Here is a 23285-nt window from a genome sequence, read left to right as displayed (position 1 = left end):
GACTTCAAGTCCTTATTTAAATTTTTTCCTAGGGTTTAGAATGTCATTCTAGTTTTATAAAATTATGAGAAATTTGTATGTGAATTCATATATCAACATTTAACTATTGTGAAAGTTTCAAGAATTAAAAACTTTAAAAAAATTGAAAATTTTCAACCATTTGTTTTGTATTAAATAAAAATTAAAAAGCCAATCCAAATAGGCGTTCTTGCTTTGGTGCTCATAACTTCCCCTAGTGGATGAATTTATTATTGCATGAAACAATACATCTACCTTATGATCAAATTTAGGGTAGGCAGTTCCTATCCTAAAACCAGAAACAGCACAATCAAGACCATTTTCAAAAAAATCAGAACCGGAAATCGTTCATTGGTTTCATGGACCCACTTGATCTGATTCCCGATGAATCCATGGAATTAGTTGAAAGGTCTCCAACAAATTCATCCATGGATGTCTTAGACACTTGACAGGTGCAACTCCAACCTAGATCATTAGCTTTCATAAGCCATCGTCACTCACCTCACTGCAATTGTTTTGGACCACAAACCAATCCTCCTCAACACATATGGTGAACAATCCCTTGGATCATCAACTCTTTTCAAGTTTGTAGAATTTTGGATCCAAGACGTCTCTAGCACCCAAGTTATTTGCCTAGTCACGGGAAACACCGATTAGAGGTTCTCCATTCTTCATCTAGTCCATAGAATTTAACTCGCTAAAAGAGCCCTCCAAAATTGAAATTTTCCTCACTTTGGTCATCTCTAGGCTCAAATATGTCAAACTCAAGAGCACATATGAGCTCTAAAAATTTCCAAAAAGAAAGTTGTGTGTGTGTCTTGCATGTATATAAATAAATGCAATTCAACGTGGTCAATCTAATAAACTTCCTTCCATATACGGGATGATTGTTCTAGTGGTAAAAGGATCACATATCTCTCATGAGATCACTAATTAATTTACGACACAAGTAAGCCTTTGAATGGCTCATGCCGTGATGCCTAACTGCGGCATATCTCATGCAAAAGGACTTCTTGATTAACATCATGTTAATCGGACGAGCTCGCTAATTTTGGATCTTCGGAGCATGGGCAATAATTATAGCTAAAACTAAGCGTCCTATACCGCATGCAGAATCATTATGATATGACCTAATGTGAATTGTCGATACCGATAGTCGCCCCCCATCTTGTTAACTATTAAAAAAAAAAAGATTTGCGTATAAGAAGTTTTAAAATTTGTCACAAAAGTATAATTCAATTCTAAAACTCGAATCAAGTTCTAAAACTTTTTAGAGCGGTTTATCTGACCTACATGAGAAGGGGGAGACGGGGGTTGGGATGAGACAATTAGCTTCAACTATGAATTTCGATTCTCACGCTTTGCAAAAATTCGGGGTAAAAATCTGAAAGTGAGTTGAAAGTTAGAGAAAGGCTGACAAAAAAAAAAAATGGATAGATTTAATGGATTTTTTTTCTTTTTTTGGTCAGTTCTACTCTATGCCTACTCTACACTCACTCTCAGACTTTTGTCCGGCCTCTTGCAGCGTGTGGGAGTCGAAACCCACTCCTGAAACTTACTCGTCCCACCCCATCCCCCTGAGAATGTGGAGATTTGAACCCCTCACCTCCTCATTTCATGTTAGAAGGATAGCCACTAGGGCGAATCCCGGTTTTAATGGAAATATTTAATTACACCAATTGGACAAGTTCTAGAATTTATTACATTTTTTGTAAGTTTGGATATTCATTTTCATATTCATGACAAGTTTTAAGATTTCCAATGAATATATCCAAAAAAAAAAATAATAAGGGAAAAGTAGCTCCTTTCAAATTTAGTTTAGGGAAAATTTCAAATAAAAAACTAAAGTGTCATCGTTCTTCAAATGAAGATTCAAAATGGACTTTATTTCAAATAAATGTCTGAAATGACCAAATCGTTTCAAGTAAGGGCCTCAGGTGGTCAAATCGTCTCAGATAAGAATCTTTCGCTAGCTAATAATTATTCCGATCATTGAAGAAATGATATTTTGGTAAAAAAATTATAACCATATATTTTTTTCCTTTTGTTCATTTTTCTTTTTTCCTCTTTCCTCTCCCATGGCCATCGCCATTGATGGCCGATGGAAGTTGCCCACCTCAAGCAAGGGCAAAGGTTGCCTTTGCCAAATTTGGCGAGGGTCGCCCTCGCCTAGGCTAGTGAGGATTACCCTCACTAATATTGTGCGAGAGCCACTTGTTGCCAGATCTGGCTTGAGTGACCTTCGCCCAACCCAACTTGGGCAAGGGTGCTTGAGTCCAACGAATGGAAGGGGAATAAAGAAGAAAGGAAAAAAGAAATTAAACATAAAAACACCTTTTGGTACGAGAAGTTAGACCATTTTTTGAAATAAATATGGCCACTTCATATTTTTATTTAAAACAAATTCCACTTCAAGTTTTTATTTAAAAATATTCAAAAAGATTCGACCACTTCAATGAATTATTTAAAATAAAGTTCATTTGAGCTCATTCGAGAAAATAATGAGACTTCATGCATTTATTTGGAATTTTCCCTTTGGTATAGGTCCCTTAAGAATAAACTATTTTCAGAAAAGCCCCTCCCGTTAACTCAAGAAACCAAACGGCGGCGGAAGCGAGCTCTGAATTCAAGCAGACGGGGAGGATCGCCGAATACCAGAGAACAATGGAGGCGTGGGACGAGCTCGAGCGAGTACAGTCCCGAGTACTGGAGCGCATTTCCAACCTCGAGCTCGCTCTCCTCGACCGGAGCTTCTGTCCCTCCCCCTTCTCCGTCTCCGGACAGCCGTCGCCGTCGCTCGCCGTCGCGGATTCGGATTCCGCCTCCGGCTCCGGCGCCGGCGCCGGCACCGAAGCCCGCCTCTCGGCGATTCTCAGGAGCAACGGCGTCGCGGACTTCGCTTTCAAGAGAGTCCCGGGGGACTACTACGATCGGTCGTACGAGGAGAGGCGGAGGATCCTCGGCGCGCACTCCATCGATCATCTCTGCAAGAGCATCGTCATGGTGAGTGGCGCTTTACGTATTGCTTGAGCTTGTCGGAAGTCGGCGCTAGGTCGCTCGCGATTTTGATTGCGTAGGCGAGTGGAGGAGAATTGCGTAGGGGGCTAGTCGGCTCGTTCTAGCATCTTGCTGTCGATCGTTTCGGCTTTCTGGCCTGCAATTGAATCCTTGGATGACGGCTATTGTCTTTAATTTTTATTTTCATTTCAGGAATTGAGGAAGTTTAAGATGGATGGTGGTGATGGATAAGAAAAATGAGCTGAATTTGATTTATGATTAGTAAACGCAGACATTTCAAAGAAGTTTGTAAGGAGGAGGTGACTACGGGGTGGTTAGAGGAGGTTTCGGAGTTGATATTGAATGACTGAAGAAAGCATTTGCAGCCGTGGTCTTTGTTTCGTTGGAAACTTAGTTAGATTCTTCGTTTCCTGGTTCTCCATTGGCAGTCAATGAACATGCTACCACATAAATTTGCCAGAATAAGTAGTTTGTGTATAAGCTGCGATGATGAGCACAGGGATTTGCAAAGAAAGGGAAAATGAGACCTAGAGATTGCATCTCCGGCCCTTTTCAGAAGCAATATAAAACATGATGGTGCTGTTTAAGACACCCTATGGATGATATTGTAGTGCTAAGGTAATCAGGAGAAGAATTATGGCATTTGAGAATTGAGGAAGGTTAATATGTAGGGCCTTGGCCACATACATTCATGTAAGCAACCTGCATGTGTGTACAAATGCTTATACACACTTGATGGGGAATGTTGGTTTCTGCAAGTATAATCAATCTGAATGTAAATATAAGACTCAGCATTCCCCATAAATAGTTAATGACCCAAAATAGGGGGAATATAGAAGGGAAAAGGAGACATGGTCAGTGAAACATTAACTATTTGTGGTTCTATTCTTTACACCAATTATTTAGGCTACCTATTCTTTTGTTTCTATTTTTGCGGGTGATGTAAATGAACATGAAAGTGCATAGTCCCTAAGTATTTAATCTAGATTCTTTCTATGTCTTGTTGGTTTGTAGCTTTAGTGTGTTTAGACAACCAACTATTCTAAAAACTTAAGCTATTTGATGAAGGCGTAATTTATTATTTAAATATTCTAACACTTTCCCTTCTTTTGCCTAATGCTAAGCTTGGAAATCTAATTGGGGAGGCATATGGGGCCTGAAAAAATTCAAACTCAGGATCTCCAACTCTGATACTAGTGTTAGGTGGTATTGGGCTTCTCTTATCCCAAAAACTAGCTTATGAACCGACCACCAACGCCTCCACAAGAGATGTGGGATAACCTCAACAATCTTCCCCTCACGCATCGGGCCTTGGGTCGGAGCCAGGAGCCATGGCAACTTGTCATTCTCCTGTGTGACTGTTGGGTCCAGACTTGTTAGCAATCCAAGCTGGAATTTTGTGAAACCACAGCCAACCATTCTAAAAGCTTAAGCTATTATTTAAAGGTGTGGTATATTATTTAGATATTCTGACAAACATGAAACGTGGCTAATATCTTTCTGGGATTGGACAAACTCTCAGGCCTTTTCCAGAAATTTGCTCCCAATAGCTAGTTCATAGACTATTGAGTAATCTTTTTTTCTGGCATATATGTGACTTACTGCAATTCTGTGATAAAGATTATGTCTTGCATAGTTGAAGGGCATGGGGATACACATAATGTGTGGGAATAGTTTTCTCCGTAATTCATCACAAGTAGTTGTTTGGTACATTTGCTGTCCATTGTTGGTAAAAAAATCTTTGGGGATTATCTTGCATGTGAAATTTTGCCTGTGCAAGATCTGATGACGATCTTGCATATGAAGTTCATGCCTTGCAATTGTTGATGGTCAGAAAATTTCTTATTTGTTATAAGATCCTATAGGATCTCTCCCTCTCAAAATCGAACGTGAATAACTTATTTTCTAAATGGGTTCATTACAATTATTGGACATGAAAATTTTATGAAAACGAATGCTAAGCTTGACTCAAACTCAATTATAAAGCTAATGTTGCCTCCTTGATTTCAGGTGAATACTCAAGCCCCATCTACAGTCATTGATTGCAAGGATCGAAACAATTCAAAGTATTATGTTGTAGTTGTTCAGGTATCTTTTTTTCTAGATAAGTTGGTATTTTGCTGAAGTATTAGCTACAGCCTACACTAACAGTTTTACCTTTGTCTCTTGCAGTATACTGCTCGGCTTAATGCCGAAGCCCTGAAAAACTATCTTTATGCACTCAACGATGGCAAGGTGCCAAAAAAGAAATTCAATTGTAAGTTCTTTCCATTCACCGTACTTCTTTAATTTCAAAGTTTACAGTTTAATCTGGATGTATGTGGAAATGTGGACTCGACTTTTAAAGCTGGACTTAATGGTACATCAGTCGACTGGCTAATGCTATGCGGTAAAACAAGGTGACAAAAAGCTTGTTATTCTTTGTCAACTCAACATACTGTTGGCGTCTTTAGTTTAGTATCTATATTTTGAGTGCAAGTTGATTCAAGGATGCAAAATAGTGGCTGCAATCCATTCCCGTTTGCAAAGGAGGCTAGCTCATAATATAATAAGCAGAAAATTGGTATTATTGCTTTTGAGTTTTTCAATTTTTGGAACCAATTGACAAAGTTTTTGCTTTAATGCCCTTACGTAACCAATCTATCCTATCTATGTAGTTAATAGCTTAATAAATGGCGGCACGCAGGGAGGTACCACTTTCAGTTTTGCCATGAAATTAGGCCTCTTTATGTGAGACAACAGTTCTTGAAAGCTGCTCCCTCTGCTAATGGTGTTCCTTTTTCCACAACTGGCGTGCTAGTTGATAACTGGGGTAGCTGGTTTAGAGCCTTTGGATTCCTCTATTTTTCATGGTTCTAGATAGTCTCTGCTTTAACATAGACCTTCTTCTTAGACTTATTTTCAGAAGCGCAACTCATCACTGAAGCATGACAATGCATAACTAACATCAGCATGGATAGCAACTAATTATCCTACATTTTTCTTTATCCATACATCATTAAGGGAGTATTTCTTCTTTAGGAGCTGGTGGACTTTGAAAATCATGCAACTTTGCCTACTCAACAGAAAGTCTCAGTTTGACAAGTGTGTCTGCTGCAGTAGGTTTGTCTGAAGTTCAGACATATTTGATGGCTTTTAAGTTTTGAAGTCTTTGGAAATCTAACCCTTTGTTTAAAAAGATTTTGAAGCGTGTAAGGAAAATGAAGGTGAAAAAATTGGAAGTGAAGGGGCAAAAAAGTGAGGAAAAGAATTTTTTAGGCATTTTTGGAAAAAATGGAAGGAAAGATGATTATTTATATACAAGTTCAATTTCACCCTTCTGTACTTGACGAAGAAAATGACAACAGGTTTCTTCTTTTTCTAAGATGAGGATGCTTTTGGAAACTATATTTTTTTTGCATTCTCATGATATGGGAGTACTACAAAATGATGGGTACTAGTGATTCCATTCTTACCTAATGCTACCCTCATTTCCAACATATCTTAGGCAAACAAATCTTTGAACTCCCTATTAATTCTTTCCTGAAATTTCCCTATTTCCAATAGAGGGTAATGACTTGCAATCTGCTGGTTCAGCAGTTCTGCTGCTAAAGGAATGTTCTGGATTATTTCTTAAAAAGATAAGTAACATGTGTATATTTGGATGAATCCTTGCTAATTAAAAGTTACCTAATTTGGACAACATAATATGATTCTCGCTATATAATACAAACTTTTCAAAAAGGTGCCCTTCTTTTAATCTAAGCTTAACTTTTTTCACTAGTATTTCGGTGCTCAAGCGACTTCTCTTAATGCCTTACCACATTCTGATAGTGGTTGTAGGCAGCGGGTTGGGGATTGTTGTGTTTGGGAGTGTTTGTTAGGATCATATGAAGTAAGTGTCCATAATATCCGTGACTAGTCTGATTAATTGGATCAGAGAGCTTGTTGATATTTATGAGATTCAGATGGGTCTCCTCAAATAAGAAAATTTGTCTCTTGTCAGAGAGTGATCCCTCATTTCTACAATGTGACTAGTCTGATCACTTGGAACAGCTTGTTATTATTGACGAGTTTGCCCATCTTCTTGGAGATTGATTTCCCACTTCCACTGTTGGACATATCTTTTCAGGGTTGCATCAATGTCAAGTAATTTAGGGACATTTAGGCATGAGAACACATGTATCTGCTGGGCGTGAGTGATGACAGGTTGAACTATGACTGCTAGAATCACAATCAATATCTTCACACATTGTCCAGGGGACATAATTTAGGTTGCTGCAGGCCTGTGTTAGCACATAAACATGGCAGTTGTGCTGCTCAGGCATATGCATGACTGGCCATATGTGAGAACCACCATGCGATTATACACTAGCTCAGGTACTTTAAAGAGGAAGGGTGGAAATAAGGAGTCTATTCTCATTTGAGGAACAGATTATCTTGTTGCTGTAAACATTAAGAGATATGGAACTAGCGACAAAGAAAAATTCTTCTTCTGGTTTTGAAAGTTAAAGCTCTTCTTTTATGCTTTTAATACTTGGCATATACTCTTTTTTTACCTTGGTATTTGTGAATGGATTGTTATATTGACTGCCTCTGCTTTTAGTGAGGCTTGCCCCTGAGGAGACATCCCTGATGTTGACTGGATTTGAGCACAACGCAGTAACATGTATTGGCATGAAGACTGAGATTCCGGTATTGAACAGCATATCTGTGGCTGTAATGATGGGGTTTCGATTTTGTATTTGCATATGAATGAATATTCAATGTATCATCTTCTTCTTACTTGCTTTGAGTTCATTTATGCAACCTTGGTTGTCTCATCAGGCCAAGTTGTTCTCAACTTCTACCCACGTTCATAACACGAAATAAGATGTTTTGGCTGTAACAAGTTTTTATTCTGTTTCATTGTACATGGACATTACATGACATACTTGCTGCATTTGGTGTCACTATATTGACCTGGGCTGCTTTGTAAGCTCCGACATGTGGGTCCTTGAGGTTTGATGGTCTATGAAAAAGTGCTTTTTTCTAGCTCATTGTTAGGGTGTCTGGTCTATAAACAAGTTCCGACCCTTTTGGTTATCTTTGAAGAGAGGAAGTTTGTATTCTTTCTCAATGGCTTTTGTCCTGCTCCTGCCAACGTCTGTGCCAGCTGTTTAAGTGGTCCATTATCTCATAGTTCTCAAAGGCCATGAGTTATTACCTATAAATGAAGTTTATGGCCATTAACTCTAGAATCTCCAATGTCTTTGTGGTCCAGACCATGTAAAGATGTCTTAAGTTTCTTAATTTTTAAGGAACAAGTGGATACAATCCAAGAAATTTCTATGTTCATTTGTAAATTTTCCCTTTTTTCTTGTCCTGGTATTTTTCAGATACATGATTTTAAGTCTGGTTGAGCATTTATATAGGTATTCAAATTTAACAAATCATAACAGCTACCCATCTTTTGCAATAGTAACCCTCTTTCACGGTACTCTGGACATTTTTTATAAAAATTTGATCCTTGAGAGTGTTTATATGCATTTTTAATTGCATTAGCGATACAGACTGTATTTTTGCAAAAGTGACCCTCTTTCATGGTACTCTTGACATTCTTATGTGAAATATATTTTACTTCAGGTGATTCTGGACGAGGCCATTGTGAAGCTTAATCCCGATTTCTTCTGGCTAGGAGGTGGGGAGGTTGATCTGAAGCTTGGAATACGGACTTCACAATTCATCGATTGTGTCAAACCATTCATTGTCCGCTGCAGTATGTGATTATGCCAATGGAAAAGCTTTATCATATTTATCAGAGAAAAAAGTCCAATGAGGCTGCCAATCTGAGACGGCAAGACTGTCCACATTTGCTTTCCTGCGATATTCAGGTCGCGGTGATGATATTTTCAACACTTCTCTCATTTTACCATCAACCATTTTGTCAACTAATTCAGATAAAGGCAGTAGCTTCGGGTGTGTTGGCCCGTTAGGACCACCAGAACAGATTCATTATTCTTCTAGATGGTTGGAATGATATATAGTTAGAAAATCGGAGAAAGCTAAAAGCAGTTTTTGCGAGAAACGCGGGACCTGGTGGTGGTAATTCTTTCTGACTAGCGTCTTGCAACCTGGATCATGTCCATACCAACATGATCTTTGGACAATGGACATGCCTATGGACTACTCTTGTCAAATCTTGTCTCTCTGGGGTCACTGTCTTCCAGGAAGATGTCAAATATTAGTTCTATGTACTCGCTGTCATCCTTTGAATTTGAGCCTTCGACTTTAAATTTTTGTTCGATTTAATCCTTGACGGAGAATCGAGTCCTCCCCGTTTTAACTTTTTAGTAACAGATGCGAAGCAACATATTTCATGAAAAAAAAAAAAAAAAAAAGATTAGCCAGTCAGCAGATATATTTATGGGTAAAATGCACTTAGACGACTGATGTTGCAATGTCGAGGGTTTGGATCGAACAAGATTGTTCGACCTCCATTTTATTGTACATCAAAGTTACATAGAGAAGGATACTACCATCCCAGAGAAGCAAAAGAGCGAATAGCAGGAATGATATAGCATGAATCAGTGTTCCTCATTGTGAATGGGCGGCTTACGATGAGGCTGTGCATAGTCCATCGCCACCACGTCGCCCTTCAAGTCCTCATCTAATTCTCCAGAAATAGCTTCCTCGTTGTGATGAGAGTCTGCAGATTCCACCATCAATCTGGCTTTCGAAATACTGGATGCCTGCAACGATCGAAAAGAACTGAGATCAAGCGTACATCAAATGTGCGGTATACAATGCTCCTGCTAAGCTCTCTCTACGACTTGATCACGGTGGAGTTCATCTATCCAAACCACACCTACAGTGTCAACCTCGGATTCCATATCTATCAGAAAGATTAATCGTATACCTCCAGTTCGGCATCAGCTTTATGCTGATCGCTCTTCAAGGGTCGTGCCTTGCTGCCCTCTTGTCCTGCGATTTGCAATACAGACTTTATTTCAGCAATAATACCAAACTGAAAGCTTAATAAGATAATTAACAAGCCGAAACTTTTAGAGAGGACATGGCTATCACACAAGGTGCAGTTTCGTGTAACTCATCATGATTGTTCTACACAAAAACGATATCGCATAAATGTGTATAACGACGAGATAGAATTTAAAAGAAGAATGCCAACAAAAGAAGCCCTAGACAAACTTTACAGCGATAATGCCACCATACTTCATCTCCATTTTTTAATTCTATATGCAAGATGGGAGTCATTATAAGCTAGTAACGATGATGAAACTGTGATAAAAATATCATAGGAAAAACCAGAGCTCATCCACATAAGATTGATTTTCACATCGCAAAAAAAAAAAAAAAAAATTATATCTAACAGAAAAATAATAGAAACGGTGAAAACCTCATGTTTTTTCATTGGCATGTGCCAAAGAAGAACTATTGCTGTTGCCATGTACGTAAATAATGCAAAATACAAGCAAGCGATGAGCATTTAACTAAAGAAACATGGACATGGAGATATGATGAGAGCCGATGAGATAAGCCGAAAGATTTGGATAACTCGTGTTATAATGAAAAATGTTTAACGTCCATATGTGATGTGTACGCTTGTTTTTTTAACCTGAATTCACTCCGTCTATGGCTTGTTGGTCTCTCAAATGACCTATTAGATCCTTAAGCTCTTCGTGATGAATTCTTGCCAGGACGATCTCTGCGCTATTTTCCTTTCCGTGACGCAAATTCTGAATTTCTATTTCCTGCACGGGACGGAAATCCACAAGGCTTGTCAGGACCTACTTCGTGAGATTTGACTCGTACTTTTCCCTTCGCATGAGGGCATGGGATTCGAGAGAACTAGAATGAGGAACACCAAACCAACCTTGCCGAGTTGATGCATTTGGTTGCTAGGGTTTCGTCCAACACTGGGGCCAAAACGACGGGCATTGCATGCATGCGCTGAGAAAAGACACAACGAGAGAAGGAAAAGGGCTACGGAACTCGACATCGCACTGCAATTATCTTTCAGGAAGATCTTCAGCTTTGTGAGAAAGCTGGAAAGAGCCACTGGAGAGCAGAGTGTGTGTTCGTGGGATGTTATGGTTCTTTGTGGGGATAATGTGCGACCTCTTACATGCTCTACTGCCGTATAAGTAATGCCTGGAGGCAAGTTGGTGAGAGGAAGCATTAAATGCTCGGTTTTGTACGCCATGAAAGGAGAACATGCAGGTGTTTGGAGATCATGGTGAATTGTATTTGTTATGAAACACGAGACTGGAGATATTGAGGGGCCTCCTATTGTCTCCCAGCACTCGAATCTCGCATTAAAAACATAGACGATGAGCAAAGAAAATGACCTAGGTTCTCAGCTCGTTCGAGACGTCAACAAACACTGTCCTTTACGAAAGAAAATTCTCAATTCACTGCATGGGTACATAGCGTAGAGTTTTGAATTTGATTGAAAGAGTGATATGTAATAAGTATAATCAAGGAACCCCAACAACTCGTGAGGGTTTCTTATTTAGAGTAAGGTCCATATGATTTTTGGAACTGACACGGATAGATACAAAGATCGCAATTTGGAGGTGTCTTTGCTAAATAGGCTTTGTAAATTTGAAGATGACACAAGATGTCATGCATCTCATTACCCCATCTCGCATTGAAATTCTTTTATTGTACAAAGGTTGTGCGACAAATAAACATTATAAATGCTAATAATTTTCTTGGATATATATTTACTTTTCACATTATGTGAGATGAATAATTACTAGCGGTTTAGATATTCCATGTCATCCCACAACAAGTTTTCTTAATGCATTTCTATATACACATAATTATTTTGTACATTCATGAAAGACTTGAATAACTTAGCAAATATATGAACTTAAAACATTTGACAATGAATCTATCAATGTTTTTTCAGACCTTTTTCTTTTAATTTTCAGGTCAAAATCTGTAAGACTGTTAAAACTGCTACTCTCGATGAAAAAAATCTCAGCTCGAAAGTGGGACAAAGCTTTTGAGGGAGACATGGTATCGTGTGTAGAATATTAAGAAATATTGAAATTGTCCTCGGGCCTACCCACGTGGTTTCACACACTGTCGTGGTTGCCACTATTTATTACTTGCATGGCTCGATATGGCTTTTACGTACCGCCCTCTCTCTTTTAATCGTTTACGAAAAATAAAAATAGGGTTAATGGCACAAATACATTTACAAGCGAATGAGCAAGAGCATGGATGAAGAATGGCCCAAACTCTCTTGAGGGTTTTTCTTTCACATCCATCCATGAGTAGATGTCATTCCTGAGATTTCCCAATTGTATTTCCAAGAGCAAGCATTTCCAAACGACGCGGGCTCAGGGTCGGACTGGTCCTTCATAGATGAAATTCTGCTTAAAACGTGCATTACGAAGAAATCCGTTTAGGAACACGATTGGGGCCAAACCCTTCTTGATGACATGCAATGCAGGATGAATCGAGGAAGGGTTGGGACTTGGGAACATTAGATGTATGCGTGTGTGCGGGTGTAGGAGATTGCAAAGAGCAAATGCATGGCGAAAAACAGGGGAACACATGGGGCCTCCGAAAGGATGGAAGGAGGAGACAGGGTCGCATGGCCGGACCGCCATTTGCGCTCTCTCCTTCTTCCTCCTCTGCAGACGCGCCACCCTCCCCACCTTCACCTTCGCCATCGCCATCGGCGGCGGGGTCCACACGCGCCACGCGGCAGGACCTCCATGTGCCTCGGCGCATCTTGCCCCTTGCCACGTCATCATCCGTGCTGGGGGTCCCCCCGCGTATACGTATATACATGTACGTAACATCCTTAATCTGTAGTTAGTTGAATTGATCCGACGGGCTTTGGCTTCGGAATGACCAATATTTTGGTCGGAGAACTTCTAGGGACGGCCATCAAACAACCCCCGCTGCAGCGACAAGGAGAGGAGCCGTCGCTATTGGGGCTCGTCACTTCTATTGTTGAATTCTGATGGAGCTTTTGAAATAATTGTGGGCCGTCCTCGTTAGGTTACACAAATTTGGAACCATCATAATGGAAATTTTGAAAAGTAAAAGCCCGTCCAGAGAGAGCCCACATCTCTCTCTCTCTCTCTCATACACATTGTTGACATACATGCCTTAAAATAGTTTCATATCGAAAAATTAATATATTTTAGTTGACCCATAATTCATTAACTTAAATTTTTAAGTGAATACAAGTTTAACTAGATATGTTGACAAGTTCAGACTTAAACTTCTTCTTAATGATCTCCGAAATAAATATATCGTATTTCTTCTACGCGCTCTCAACACGTACATACACACACAACAAATTGCAATGGGAACATATCATCTCTCCCTTGCCTCTATCTCTATCACAACTACTCCACATTACCCCACATTCTTCACATGGGATTTCTTTCACCTTACATACACACATACATAGACAAATTGCAATCTAGACATATTGTCTCTCTTTGTGCCTCTATCTCTGTCACAACTACTCCACATTACGCCACATCCTCCACATAGGATTTCTTTCGCCGTACAATAACACCCTTGCATTGTCTCGAGTCTATTCCACCTCACTCTAGGTATCCTTCCGCACCACCACCACCATCTCAACTTAAATGTTCACCTTGGACGAGCCAAGTTTTGCCAAATGTTGGTAAGGAGCAGGATATGCCCTTCAGACTCTACCTCAATTTGCCTTGACCCCGGCTGAGTTTAGCAGGATGCCTGGAGACACCATCCGCCTCCTCATTTAGAAGTCATATTTGAGACTCCTTCTACACATCACTGCATATTGAGAGCGTTTCCACAAAGAGAGAGCTCAAATAAAAACCCGTCAACATGTCATGTTGGTCTCATCCTTCGCCTATAAACTCGAGCCAATCGGTTATGACCAACTACGATAAATTGATATGCCACATCTATAATGCTAGACTCTTTTGCCTAACACCCTTGCACGCACACATTAACAATAATAATTATGATCGACATGCTTTAAAGAAGTGAAGTGATACTAAAATCTCCTCCAAATGAAGCTAGCACGGAAATACATTCCGACGTGCTCATTTAATGGATGATGTGGTGAACATAAGTAAGCACCACAAGGATGTATGTGTACATTTGATGTAGCTTAGAGTGACGATTCCCTCTTTTTCTACTTGAATGAGATAATTCACTTTGTGAGATCACGGGGGGATTGAGAGGCTGTGTAGTTGGCAGACAGATTTTCTGAATTATGTCTCTTCGCTCCCTCATCGTGCAACTTCAACGAAAGAGATCTGTGTTCCTCCAACGCTCCCTTCCAGACCCCCAGTGCTACTTGCATGTTTGTGTTATGTCAGTGCGTATGTCGACGGACGATGTGACTATGTCTCGTGCGTGGTCGTGTTGAGTTTAAGGGAGACGTGGCCATCAGGGTACATACGGGCTCGGCCCAAATGCAGCCACTAACTCGAGTTCGATATTGAAATAAGTTGAGTAAAAGGGAAAAAATTGTCCAATTAGTTCTAAATATATTATACGGATATTAATTCAATCCTAAACTTTTTTATTTTGCTCCGAATCTTTACTCAAAATTTCAATATGGTCCATCCGACCAAACTTCAGTCGGAAATTGCTGATGTGGTGATGTGCGTAGGATGGTCAGCAATAATTAAAATGCCACGTCAGCAATTTAGGACGTAGTTGAGATTGATCAAGACGTCAAGGGAAGTACCCTGCGTTATTTAGGATCTCTGCCCGCGATTTGAATTGAAATCAAGCATGTGGCTCTCCTTCAAGGCCCGATATTACTTTCGAGCCCAATCGACCCCGTCCAGCCCGATCATCAGGCCCGTAAATTCTCGTTAAGCCCGGCCCAAGCCCGAACGGCCCATCGACCAACCAATGAGAGCGCTTCCCTTGGGAGACGGGTCAGGTCAAACGCAGAGAATTCCGTGGGCAACAAGTCGACAACCCCTCATAAAGAATCCCCGAATCGCTCTCAAACTGATCGGACGCCTCCGCCGCCTCCGCCGCATCCTCCGCCAGCGCCCGCCTCTCCTCCGTCGCAACCGGGAGCTGCACCGGGAGCTCGCGACAGAGAAGCGCTCCGGTTCTCGGAGGCGCGATCCGCGAGCCGAGAGAAGAAGAGGATGGGATTGATCAGGAGCTGCTTCTCGTTCCTAACGGGGACGGCCTTCGGCGTCTACTTGGCGCAGAACTACAACGTGCCCAACATCAAGAAGCTCACCGAGACCGGCCTCGTGATCGCGAAGCACATCGAAGAGAACTACCGGAAGCCCAAGAAGAGAGACGACGACGACGATTAGGATCGCGCCGCCGAGAGATGCCGTTCAAGGAATTGCGGGTTTTTTGTTACCCTTTTTCTTCTTTTTGGTGTTCTTTAGGATAACTGTGATTCATTCGATGCGATTGTGAATGGGTCCTGAATCTCAAGCAGATGAGAGTGGCGAGAGTGTGTTAAAGATCGAATTTTTGTACAAGCTTCGCTTGAAATTGGAGTGGATACATATGCAATTTTCGAGGTACAGTACGCCCTTTGGAATTTTCATTGGGTTCCAGTTCAGTGCAGTCTCGCCCTGCAGCCACGTTCCGCCGTGGGAATCGTCCGAAAAAGCTTTCGAGCTGCGAATATGTTGAAAAAGGCGGGACCTTTAGAGATGTGCTTCGTGGGATTCTGCAGAAGGGTGTCGCAGAGATCGTCAATTTGGTCGGAAGATGCCGACAACGAGAGTTGCTCGATCTGGGCAAATCTAAACTGGCTTTGTCGATGGAGGGTTGCTTGGTTCACTGCCTAATATTGTTCGCCGTCTTCGTTATTCTTAGACCGTAGTACAAAGTTCAGGCCTTTACACTGTTACATTCAAACCTATGCAAACGCGCACAAGCGCTTGCTGTCTTTACTCCACCGGAACCTCCATCGCATCCTTCCTCTCTGCTTCCTGCAATTTCGGCACCACTACCTTCAGCACTCCGTTCTTCATCTCCGCCTTTATCTCCTCCAGCTTGTACAGGTCCAGGGGCAGGTCGATCCTGCTAGAGTACCTCCGCGCACCCTCCTCGTCACCGCCCCCCTCTGGCTCCCCACCTTCTCCCCTGATGATCAGGGTGTTCTGCTCCACCGCCAACTTCACGTCCTCCTTGCTCAGCCCGGGCATGTCGATCCGGAGCCGAAGGGCCTTGTCGTCCTCCTTCACGTCCCATGCCCTCCTCGACCCGCCACCGAAGCCGCTGGATGCCTGGAACGGGTCCTCCATTAGCTGGTCCATGAGGTTCAGGACTTGGCTCAAGCTCCTCGTGGGAAAGAAGGGGTCAAACGCATCTGAATCTCAATAACCGAACCGTTCATCAGCACCAATCAATTAGCAAGTTTAGCTGATGGGCAAACATAGTTTTCCACGACACTTTAATACTGAAATACCAGATTCCTGACGATTAAGAAAAATTTCACTCTCCCCGTGAAGCAACTACGTGAGGAAACAGAGTAAGAGCACCAAAACTTGAAGCACCAAGAAGGATTAGACGACGGAAATTAAGACCGCAAAACTAATAAAAACTATCAAATCCAACGGTAAGTTGACGGAAACGAAACGGAAGCCGGCGAGAGAGAAGAGGGTTAATATAGTACCAGAGAAAGGAGCAAGAGAGCGATCACGGCGGCGAGACACAGAGCAGTCGGGAGTCTGGTCGACGTCGACGGCCTTGCTTCCGTCATCGACTCTGGTCATCTGAGTCTCGGTGTTGAAGGAGCGTGTCAGAGCCACCGTAGCCGACCGGACTGGGATCGAGAGCTTGTTACTCGAGATGGCGGAGGCAAGAGCTCTCCTGAGAGCGAGCGGTGACGCCATGGCTGCACAGTTCGATGATCGTGGAGAGGTTTGTTTCGAGCGGTGGTTTTGCTGTATGCACAGATATATACGTGGAAGCGAACCAAGGTGATAACACAGAAATGCAGAGAGGTGGAGAAACTTCGAGAGTTAACAGAGAGTCTGGTGAATTCTTTTCTGGGATAATATGGCCATTAAATAAACATAAGAATTCACAATTATTCACTCTTACTTTCCAGGAAATCCATGTTGTAAATTTTCATTTTCTAACCGTGAATCCGCCTTCTACCCGTACGATGAAAACGGGTCCAGAATCATGGTATCTAACATATGCTCCTTTTCCTAGAATCATCTTTCACGTTCGACATGAAGCCTTCATCGAGGCGAAGAGCAAAACCCTTCATCCCACGTGCGCCGAGCTTCTTTGCCTGCGTTCCGATCGATCAGCTCTGCTGACCGCGCACGACATGTACACACGAGCAATCCAGACGCAGACGAGTAACCGAGAAAGGGGTGGATTTATTTAGCAGTTACCCAGTCAGGACATTTCACAGCTATCTCCGAAAAGTTCTAACCACCAAAAAGACAAAAAGGGAACAAAAGAAAAGAGAAAAAAGAACAGACCGATGAATCATCATCCTCTTCAAGTTACAACAAAAAAGAATGCATTGACGACGCAAAAGAACTCGCTAACTACCGACCCCGAGTTCCGGCAGCCACAGATCCATGACTCCACCTGAACTCAATTTGGTTAACTTCACAACAGATAAAATAAAAATAAAAAATAAAAATAAAAGGAGCACTAAAAACCCCCCATCTTGTCCGTTGTTTTGTTTCCTTTCTTCATTGCTTCCCTGAAGATCGGAAACAAAGAGGAACGCCAGAAGAGGAAATATTGTGAGAATTTAATCGGGGACTCCTCATTATGTCTTCTTCATGAAGTACCCCAAGATGATGCCGAGCAGACCAATAATAACAACAATCATAAACGAGATGCCGCCTTGGCTCTTGCTGCCCTCCCGCCTTAGCATATCCTGCCCAAAAAGAAAGATGAAGAAAGAGTAAAGTAGAGGATGATGTTTACGGGGACAGGAAGAGGGCCAGATAATTTAATGCGATAACAGGAAAGCTTCAGAGTTTTATTGTTTACTAGCAGTGATTCTTGGCATGTATATCAGTCCCCCGATCTTACAAGAACATGTAAAGTCATATGCCAAATTCATATGAATGTCCTAAACCACAGATGCAACGCTATTTCCTTTTTAGGATTAGAAAACCATAACAGGTCAAGACAGGATCATAACAAAAGATATAGACAGAGCAGGAAAAAGAAACATAGGCTTTCAAGCCTTAAGTGTAATCTCACTATCTATACAAGGATAAGAAAGGTTATATGCTTAGCAGAGACGAGTAGCCAGAGAGCCCTGAAGCACCTATCAAAAAAGACTGCACCACCAAACATTTTACTTATATATCATGGTCATTGGTATGCCATGATAACCACCAACCTAAGCACACAGATTCGCTTCATGCACCACAAACGTGTATTCAACCATGGGTGTACACGTGTGAGAGAGAGATTTGCGTTCATAATAGTGGCTAATGCTCTTTAGGTAAATGTCCTATTTTCTCTTTCTCTAGTCTGATACTTTCAATGTTTAGCTATGCTTTAGTGGGGGAAAATTTGGAAATGTTCACCTTCACTATAAACATACGACATCGACCCAAACAACCATTTGGCAAAGTGAAGCAAGTTGCAGAGTCCCAGATAAAGTAACTCACCAGTTCTTGACGAAGCTTGGTACCTTGTTGGATAGCTTTATCCTTTTCCTCTGTCAACTTTCTAATGAGAGCTCTTGCCTGCCAATGGATCAAAACGTCAGACTCCCCGCAGTCCAAGCACCATCATGAAAAGGAAGGAATCGAAACAAACACACAATCCTATATCCTTCTGCAAACTTCTCTCTATCTCTTTTGTAGAGTAATTCAACAGGCAGACAATTTAAGCATGTGAGAACTAGAGCGAGAGCAATTCTGAGAACTTTTTAGTGCACGTATTCCCTCAGAAGTCAACACATATTGTTCAGTGATCTATACCTGGTACTTAAGTTTTTCTACTTATTTCTTGACTGGAAAAATTTAGCTGGTCATCACTCATATTTAACAGAAAAAACATAATTTCTTTGTTAATCTCCATCTTATTTATTTATGTAACAAGGGATCCTTCGCTCTTCATCCAAACTATGAACTGCTATCATAATTATTCCTCTAAAAATTTCTTGCAGATTGGTAAAATTATGGCATGCCTTTGCCTCCTTAACAAGAGAGAAGAGAATTAAACCAATGTTTCCCATCCAATAGCAGCATAATCATTCCTCACAGATCAATATATATCTATAGCTTCAAACCGGCATGCTTTCTCCCTTTTTTCTTTTTTTTTGGGGGGGAGGGGAGCCAAGAAACATGCACAGGTTACCTATAAAAAGATAGATGGGTTATTGTATCAGTCACCATTGCATTAGAAGTAATATTACTTCTCCCCCGTTATTCTGCCTTGGCTACAAGTACGGAACAGAGAGAATGACTCACACTCAATGAATGAACATTATGTCATGTCAGCAACATTTGTCTGGAAAAGTTCATGTTACAAAATATATCTCATTTGACATTTATGAACAAAACCTGTAGTCCAAACTGCTTTTAACAATGTGTTTTACAAAGTTTTGTGATGAATTCTCCTCGGAGCATGTCATGTACTATTGAATTGAGACTAGAACATGAACATGAATTCAAATGGAACAAGAGAGCGAAGAAAACAACAGTTTGGCCCCTAGAGGGTGATAAATGGACAAGGACAGGAACAGTGATGTCTGTGGTGAGGTCTGAGAAGTGACATCTCCATTAGGCAAAGGAGGAGAAAAGAGACGAGTAGATTAAATTTTCACACACAATTTCAAAGCAAACTCCGGAAACTCCACCGGAAATACTGATAGTCTCCACAAATAAAAATTAAAAAAAAAAGGTTCTTAACCTCATCTTACATGAAAACAAACAGTATAAAAGAGGGGGTGACAACTCCAAATGTGATTTATCAAAGATGTATATCCACCAAAACTAGATGCTTTATCATGCCAATTAACATCAACAGCAATATACAACCACAACTAATTCCAGACAGAATATGGGCATGCTTGCAAGTTTGCATATGCAATGCAAATAGCATTATAAACAAAGAAACAATTTACCTCAACAGATTTATCTTGAGGCTCGTCAAACGATCTTGTAACCTGCGGTCACCAAGGATACCATCATAAACCAAACATTTTCATATTCTGGGTGCAAAAGATAGCTAAGTTCAGCTGCCTGTTCAGATAAGGTAACTATTCAATACTTACAGAAGCCACCTCAGAACCATTGATGTTGCCATTGTCGGAAACAGAACCCCTTGGTGAAGAACCTTCTTCCGACCCTTCTGGAACTGGAGAAGGTGGTTGAGGAGGCGCGACATAAACCACCCGCAATTTGCATTCCTCGACCACATTGCCCAACTCCTTATTGAACTAAAGCAACCCCACTCCGTAACTTTAGCAGCTTGATCGTGAACATAGGACACTGAATATAAACTAATACAAACACCACAACAAACTTACCATTTCAGCAGTAATATCCTTTGCAGTTACGCCATCATTTACCTTCACACTCTGTAGAAGAAATTTATCTTTGCATTGCATGTCAGGAGGAGCCTCCTTCTGAGCTTGCATAGTAACTACATGAAGACAGACACATTTCAAAATGAAACACGCCGACATACCACAATTCACCCGCCTCGCAAATCCAAGCAAAAGGGCAACACTAAATGGAGAATCCACAACAGCAAACAAACTTGTCCACGAAATGATAGTTCCGGTTACCTATTATATCACATGCCGACCGAGGTAAGACAACCCCCGTGTTCGGACGAACACAGTATTTCTTGGGATTGGTCGTCTTCACCTAAACACGAAGAAGATCTCAGACATCAAAACACCGCGAACAAACCCACAGAAATCCAAATAACCATCCCATCCGCACTCTCCCTCTCATTTCACCTACGAAATACATCAAAGGGGCAAAACAAAATTCGAACTTGACAACCAAATCTCACGCCTCCATGCTGTTTCACAGGATCACGGTTTAAAAAATTTCATCTTTTCAGGCGTAATCAAACAAATTCCCAATATTCGCAGAAAAGAACGAAGAATACGACAAGAAATCGGAACAAGCGTTACCTTGAAAGCGACATAGCTGTCGGTTCTGTTCGACAGCTGAAGCGAACACGAGATCTGCTTCTTCAGCTCAACTAATCAAAACCACACCCAAAAAAAAAAAAAAAGACCGTCAAAACGCGAACGACGGAATCGCGAGAATCCCAGATCGGGAAAAGGGGAACCGGCCGGGAAACCGGGAAATACGCACAGGGAAACTTGAGCTCCAAGGGCTCGATGTCGAGGAGCTCGCCGGTGCTCATCTTCTCCTCCGTCGTCCTCCGCCTCCTCCTTCGTCGTCGTCGGCCGGAAACCGGCGAGGTAGCGCCGCTGCGGAAGTCGAAAGTGGGGGAAGATCCGGGGATCTTCTCCGGAAGCAAAAAAACGGCGGTGGAGGAATCGGGTTTGCAATGAAAAATTTGTGGGTTTTTGCCTTCGATTTTCTTTCCCCCTTTTCGAAGTTCTCGAAAGTTCGCTCCTTTAAGGAGAAGAGAGAGAGAGAGAGAGAGATTTGGAGGAGAGAGATGGAGGAGAAATGGCGACGGTGATGCTGTATTTTGTTGTTTCTTGCGGAAAATGAAAATGGAAATTGCTATATTTTTTGCTTTTTTAAAATTGTTTTTAGTACTACTGGGTTTGGTTTAGATTAAAGAAGACAAATGCGGGGGCGAACGTGAGTGAATAATGAGGAAGGCATCGGTTTGCTGCGAAACCACTTCTCGGCCTGTTTAAGGATGTCCTTTTTTCCTTTTTTTTCTTTTTTCTTCTTTCTTCCTTTTCCTTTTTTTTTTTTCTATGCAATTTTTGGAGAGAGTGTTCTCGTGTTTGAGAGGTGAAGTAATATAAATCGTGTTTATCAAAAAAGAATCATAACAGTCGATTAAAATTAAGAATAATGTGACGGTAGATGTTAAGCATACTTCGTGATACGGATGCATTTAATTTTATATACCAAGTACATGTATCGAATGAAATTGATAATATAATTATTCTTTTTAATAAGTGTTCAAGAAGTTGATTAATAATCATGTTCCTTTGAAGCTTGGGTATGAGTTTTTTGTCGTGGTGTTAACAAATTCCCAATTTCTTAAGTCGGTTTCTTTACGAGTCAAGACGGTTGGGTCTGATATCAGCATGTTTTAGCTAAAAAAATATGATGATGTGTCAATATTTACGTGAAATTCTAATCTTTTTTACATTTTCAGGTTTTGAAATTAATCTTAAGGCACAAGCACCTAAAAAAAGGGACAAGAAAGACTCTCTGTCTGCCTGGCTTCCTTCTTCCTTAATCCTACATGTTGGTGTCAACTGACTTTTGTGGCATAATAATAGCAAAAAAAAGTAAAAGAAGAGAAATTCCGATTGAGGACAAAATAACGAGGAAAAAGACAAAGAAAAATGTTAACAAAAATTTCCTCGGACGTTCGTTAAGGCCCATCTTGCCGAATGAGAAATTGTTTTAATTTCTAAACTTCGAAATTATTAAGAGCGCATTATTTCATGAAAAATAAATGATTTAATAAACATTTTCTAAAAGATAATTGTCCATATCATTTACAAAAATAAATGAACGAAAATTATTTTCATTGTTCACAAAAATATTTTAATATAAATTGATATTGATAATGAAATATTTTTTAACTAAACAAATCGATCCCGAGAATGAAAGTTAGGCAGGTATTGAAAGGCACCGCCGTCCGCGACGGTGGCCCGGCGGTTGGAGCGGTGCCCATCAATTGGGCCGCTGGGCCCCACTTCTCATCAAGCAGATCGTCAGATCAGAGGGCCCTCCCTTCCCACTTCCACGTCACCGGGGGGGACCACGTTCTTGCTCTATTTCTCCATCCACCCATCATTGCAACTATAAAAACGGAAAAACTGAGAGAGAGAAAGCGCTCTACGGCACCGAATGCTTAAAGTAACAATTAGGCCCAACAAGCCCAAGCCCAAGCCCAAGCCCAAGTATAGTATAGCGTATTGACCTCGGCCCGTGTAACCTATTCTCCCGTATCCTTCAGCAGCTTCAACGCGATCGAAGCATGAGGAAAAGGAGTGAAGTAGTGGCCACAAAAATCAAGGAAAGGGAAAAGGAAGTGAAGCTCGTTCACGAGAGGAAAGGGGGGAAAGAGAAGACAGAAAAATTCTTCTCGCATAGTCGATCTGGACACCCCGACAAGCCCGATCGATTGCGAAT

The 23285-nt window shown here is 41.2% G+C and overlaps 5 protein-coding genes across 6 annotated transcripts; 2 read left to right on the top strand and 3 right to left on the bottom strand.

Moving 5' to 3' along the window:
- The first annotated feature begins 2611 nt into the window (after positions 1 to 2611).
- On the top strand, positions 2612 to 9275 carry LOC104443696. The gene is made up of 5 exons (XM_010057205.3): positions 2612 to 3021; positions 5047 to 5124; positions 5209 to 5293; positions 7622 to 7710; positions 8641 to 9275. The coding sequence occupies exons 1-5, from the start codon at positions 2683 to 2685 to the stop codon at positions 8779 to 8781; spliced, it is 732 nt and encodes a 243-aa protein (XP_010055507.2). The 5' UTR covers positions 2612 to 2682; the 3' UTR covers positions 8782 to 9275.
- Positions 9276 to 9423: 148 nt separating this feature from the next.
- LOC104443695 lies at positions 9424 to 11113 on the bottom strand. The gene is made up of 4 exons (XM_010057203.3): positions 10889 to 11113; positions 10631 to 10766; positions 9914 to 9978; positions 9424 to 9746 (listed from the first exon to the last, which is right to left on the bottom strand). The coding sequence occupies exons 1-4, from the start codon at positions 11012 to 11014 to the stop codon at positions 9582 to 9584; spliced, it is 492 nt and encodes a 163-aa protein (XP_010055505.2). The 5' UTR covers positions 11015 to 11113; the 3' UTR covers positions 9424 to 9581.
- Positions 11114 to 14967: 3854 nt separating this feature from the next.
- LOC104443694 lies at positions 14968 to 15565 on the top strand. Its single transcript, XM_010057202.3, has one exon. The coding sequence runs from the start codon at positions 15153 to 15155 to the stop codon at positions 15327 to 15329; it is 177 nt and encodes a 58-aa protein (XP_010055504.2). The 5' UTR covers positions 14968 to 15152; the 3' UTR covers positions 15330 to 15565.
- A 241-nt stretch (positions 15566 to 15806) lies between these two features.
- On the bottom strand, positions 15807 to 17022 carry LOC104443693 (23.6 kDa heat shock protein, mitochondrial). Of its 2 annotated transcripts, none has more exons than XM_018874513.2 (2): positions 16649 to 17022; positions 15807 to 16348 (listed from the first exon to the last, which is right to left on the bottom strand). In XM_018874513.2, the coding sequence occupies exons 1-2, from the start codon at positions 16866 to 16868 to the stop codon at positions 15921 to 15923; spliced, it is 648 nt and encodes a 215-aa protein (XP_018730058.2). In that variant the 5' UTR covers positions 16869 to 17022; the 3' UTR covers positions 15807 to 15920. The 2 variants fall into 2 exon arrangements, with proteins under 2 accessions (XP_018730058.2, XP_010055503.2); XM_010057201.3 differs by having other exon boundaries at positions 15807 to 16342; positions 16649 to 17012.
- Positions 17023 to 17346: 324 nt separating this feature from the next.
- LOC104443692 (vesicle-associated protein 1-1) lies at positions 17347 to 21634 on the bottom strand. Its single transcript, XM_010057200.3, has 8 exons — positions 21303 to 21634; positions 21116 to 21186; positions 20759 to 20840; positions 20498 to 20613; positions 20243 to 20407; positions 20093 to 20134; positions 18630 to 18707; positions 17347 to 17881 (listed from the first exon to the last, which is right to left on the bottom strand). The coding sequence occupies exons 1-8, from the start codon at positions 21352 to 21354 to the stop codon at positions 17771 to 17773; spliced, it is 717 nt and encodes a 238-aa protein (XP_010055502.1). The 5' UTR covers positions 21355 to 21634; the 3' UTR covers positions 17347 to 17770.
- Positions 21635 to 23285: the final 1651 nt, after the last annotated feature.

Source organism: Eucalyptus grandis, chromosome 5 (genome assembly GCF_016545825.1).
Source record: "Eucalyptus grandis isolate ANBG69807.140 chromosome 5, ASM1654582v1, whole genome shotgun sequence".
Classification (NCBI taxonomy): Eukaryota; Viridiplantae; Streptophyta; class Magnoliopsida; order Myrtales; family Myrtaceae; genus Eucalyptus; species Eucalyptus grandis.
This window is presented reverse-complemented; position numbering and strand designations above follow the sequence as displayed.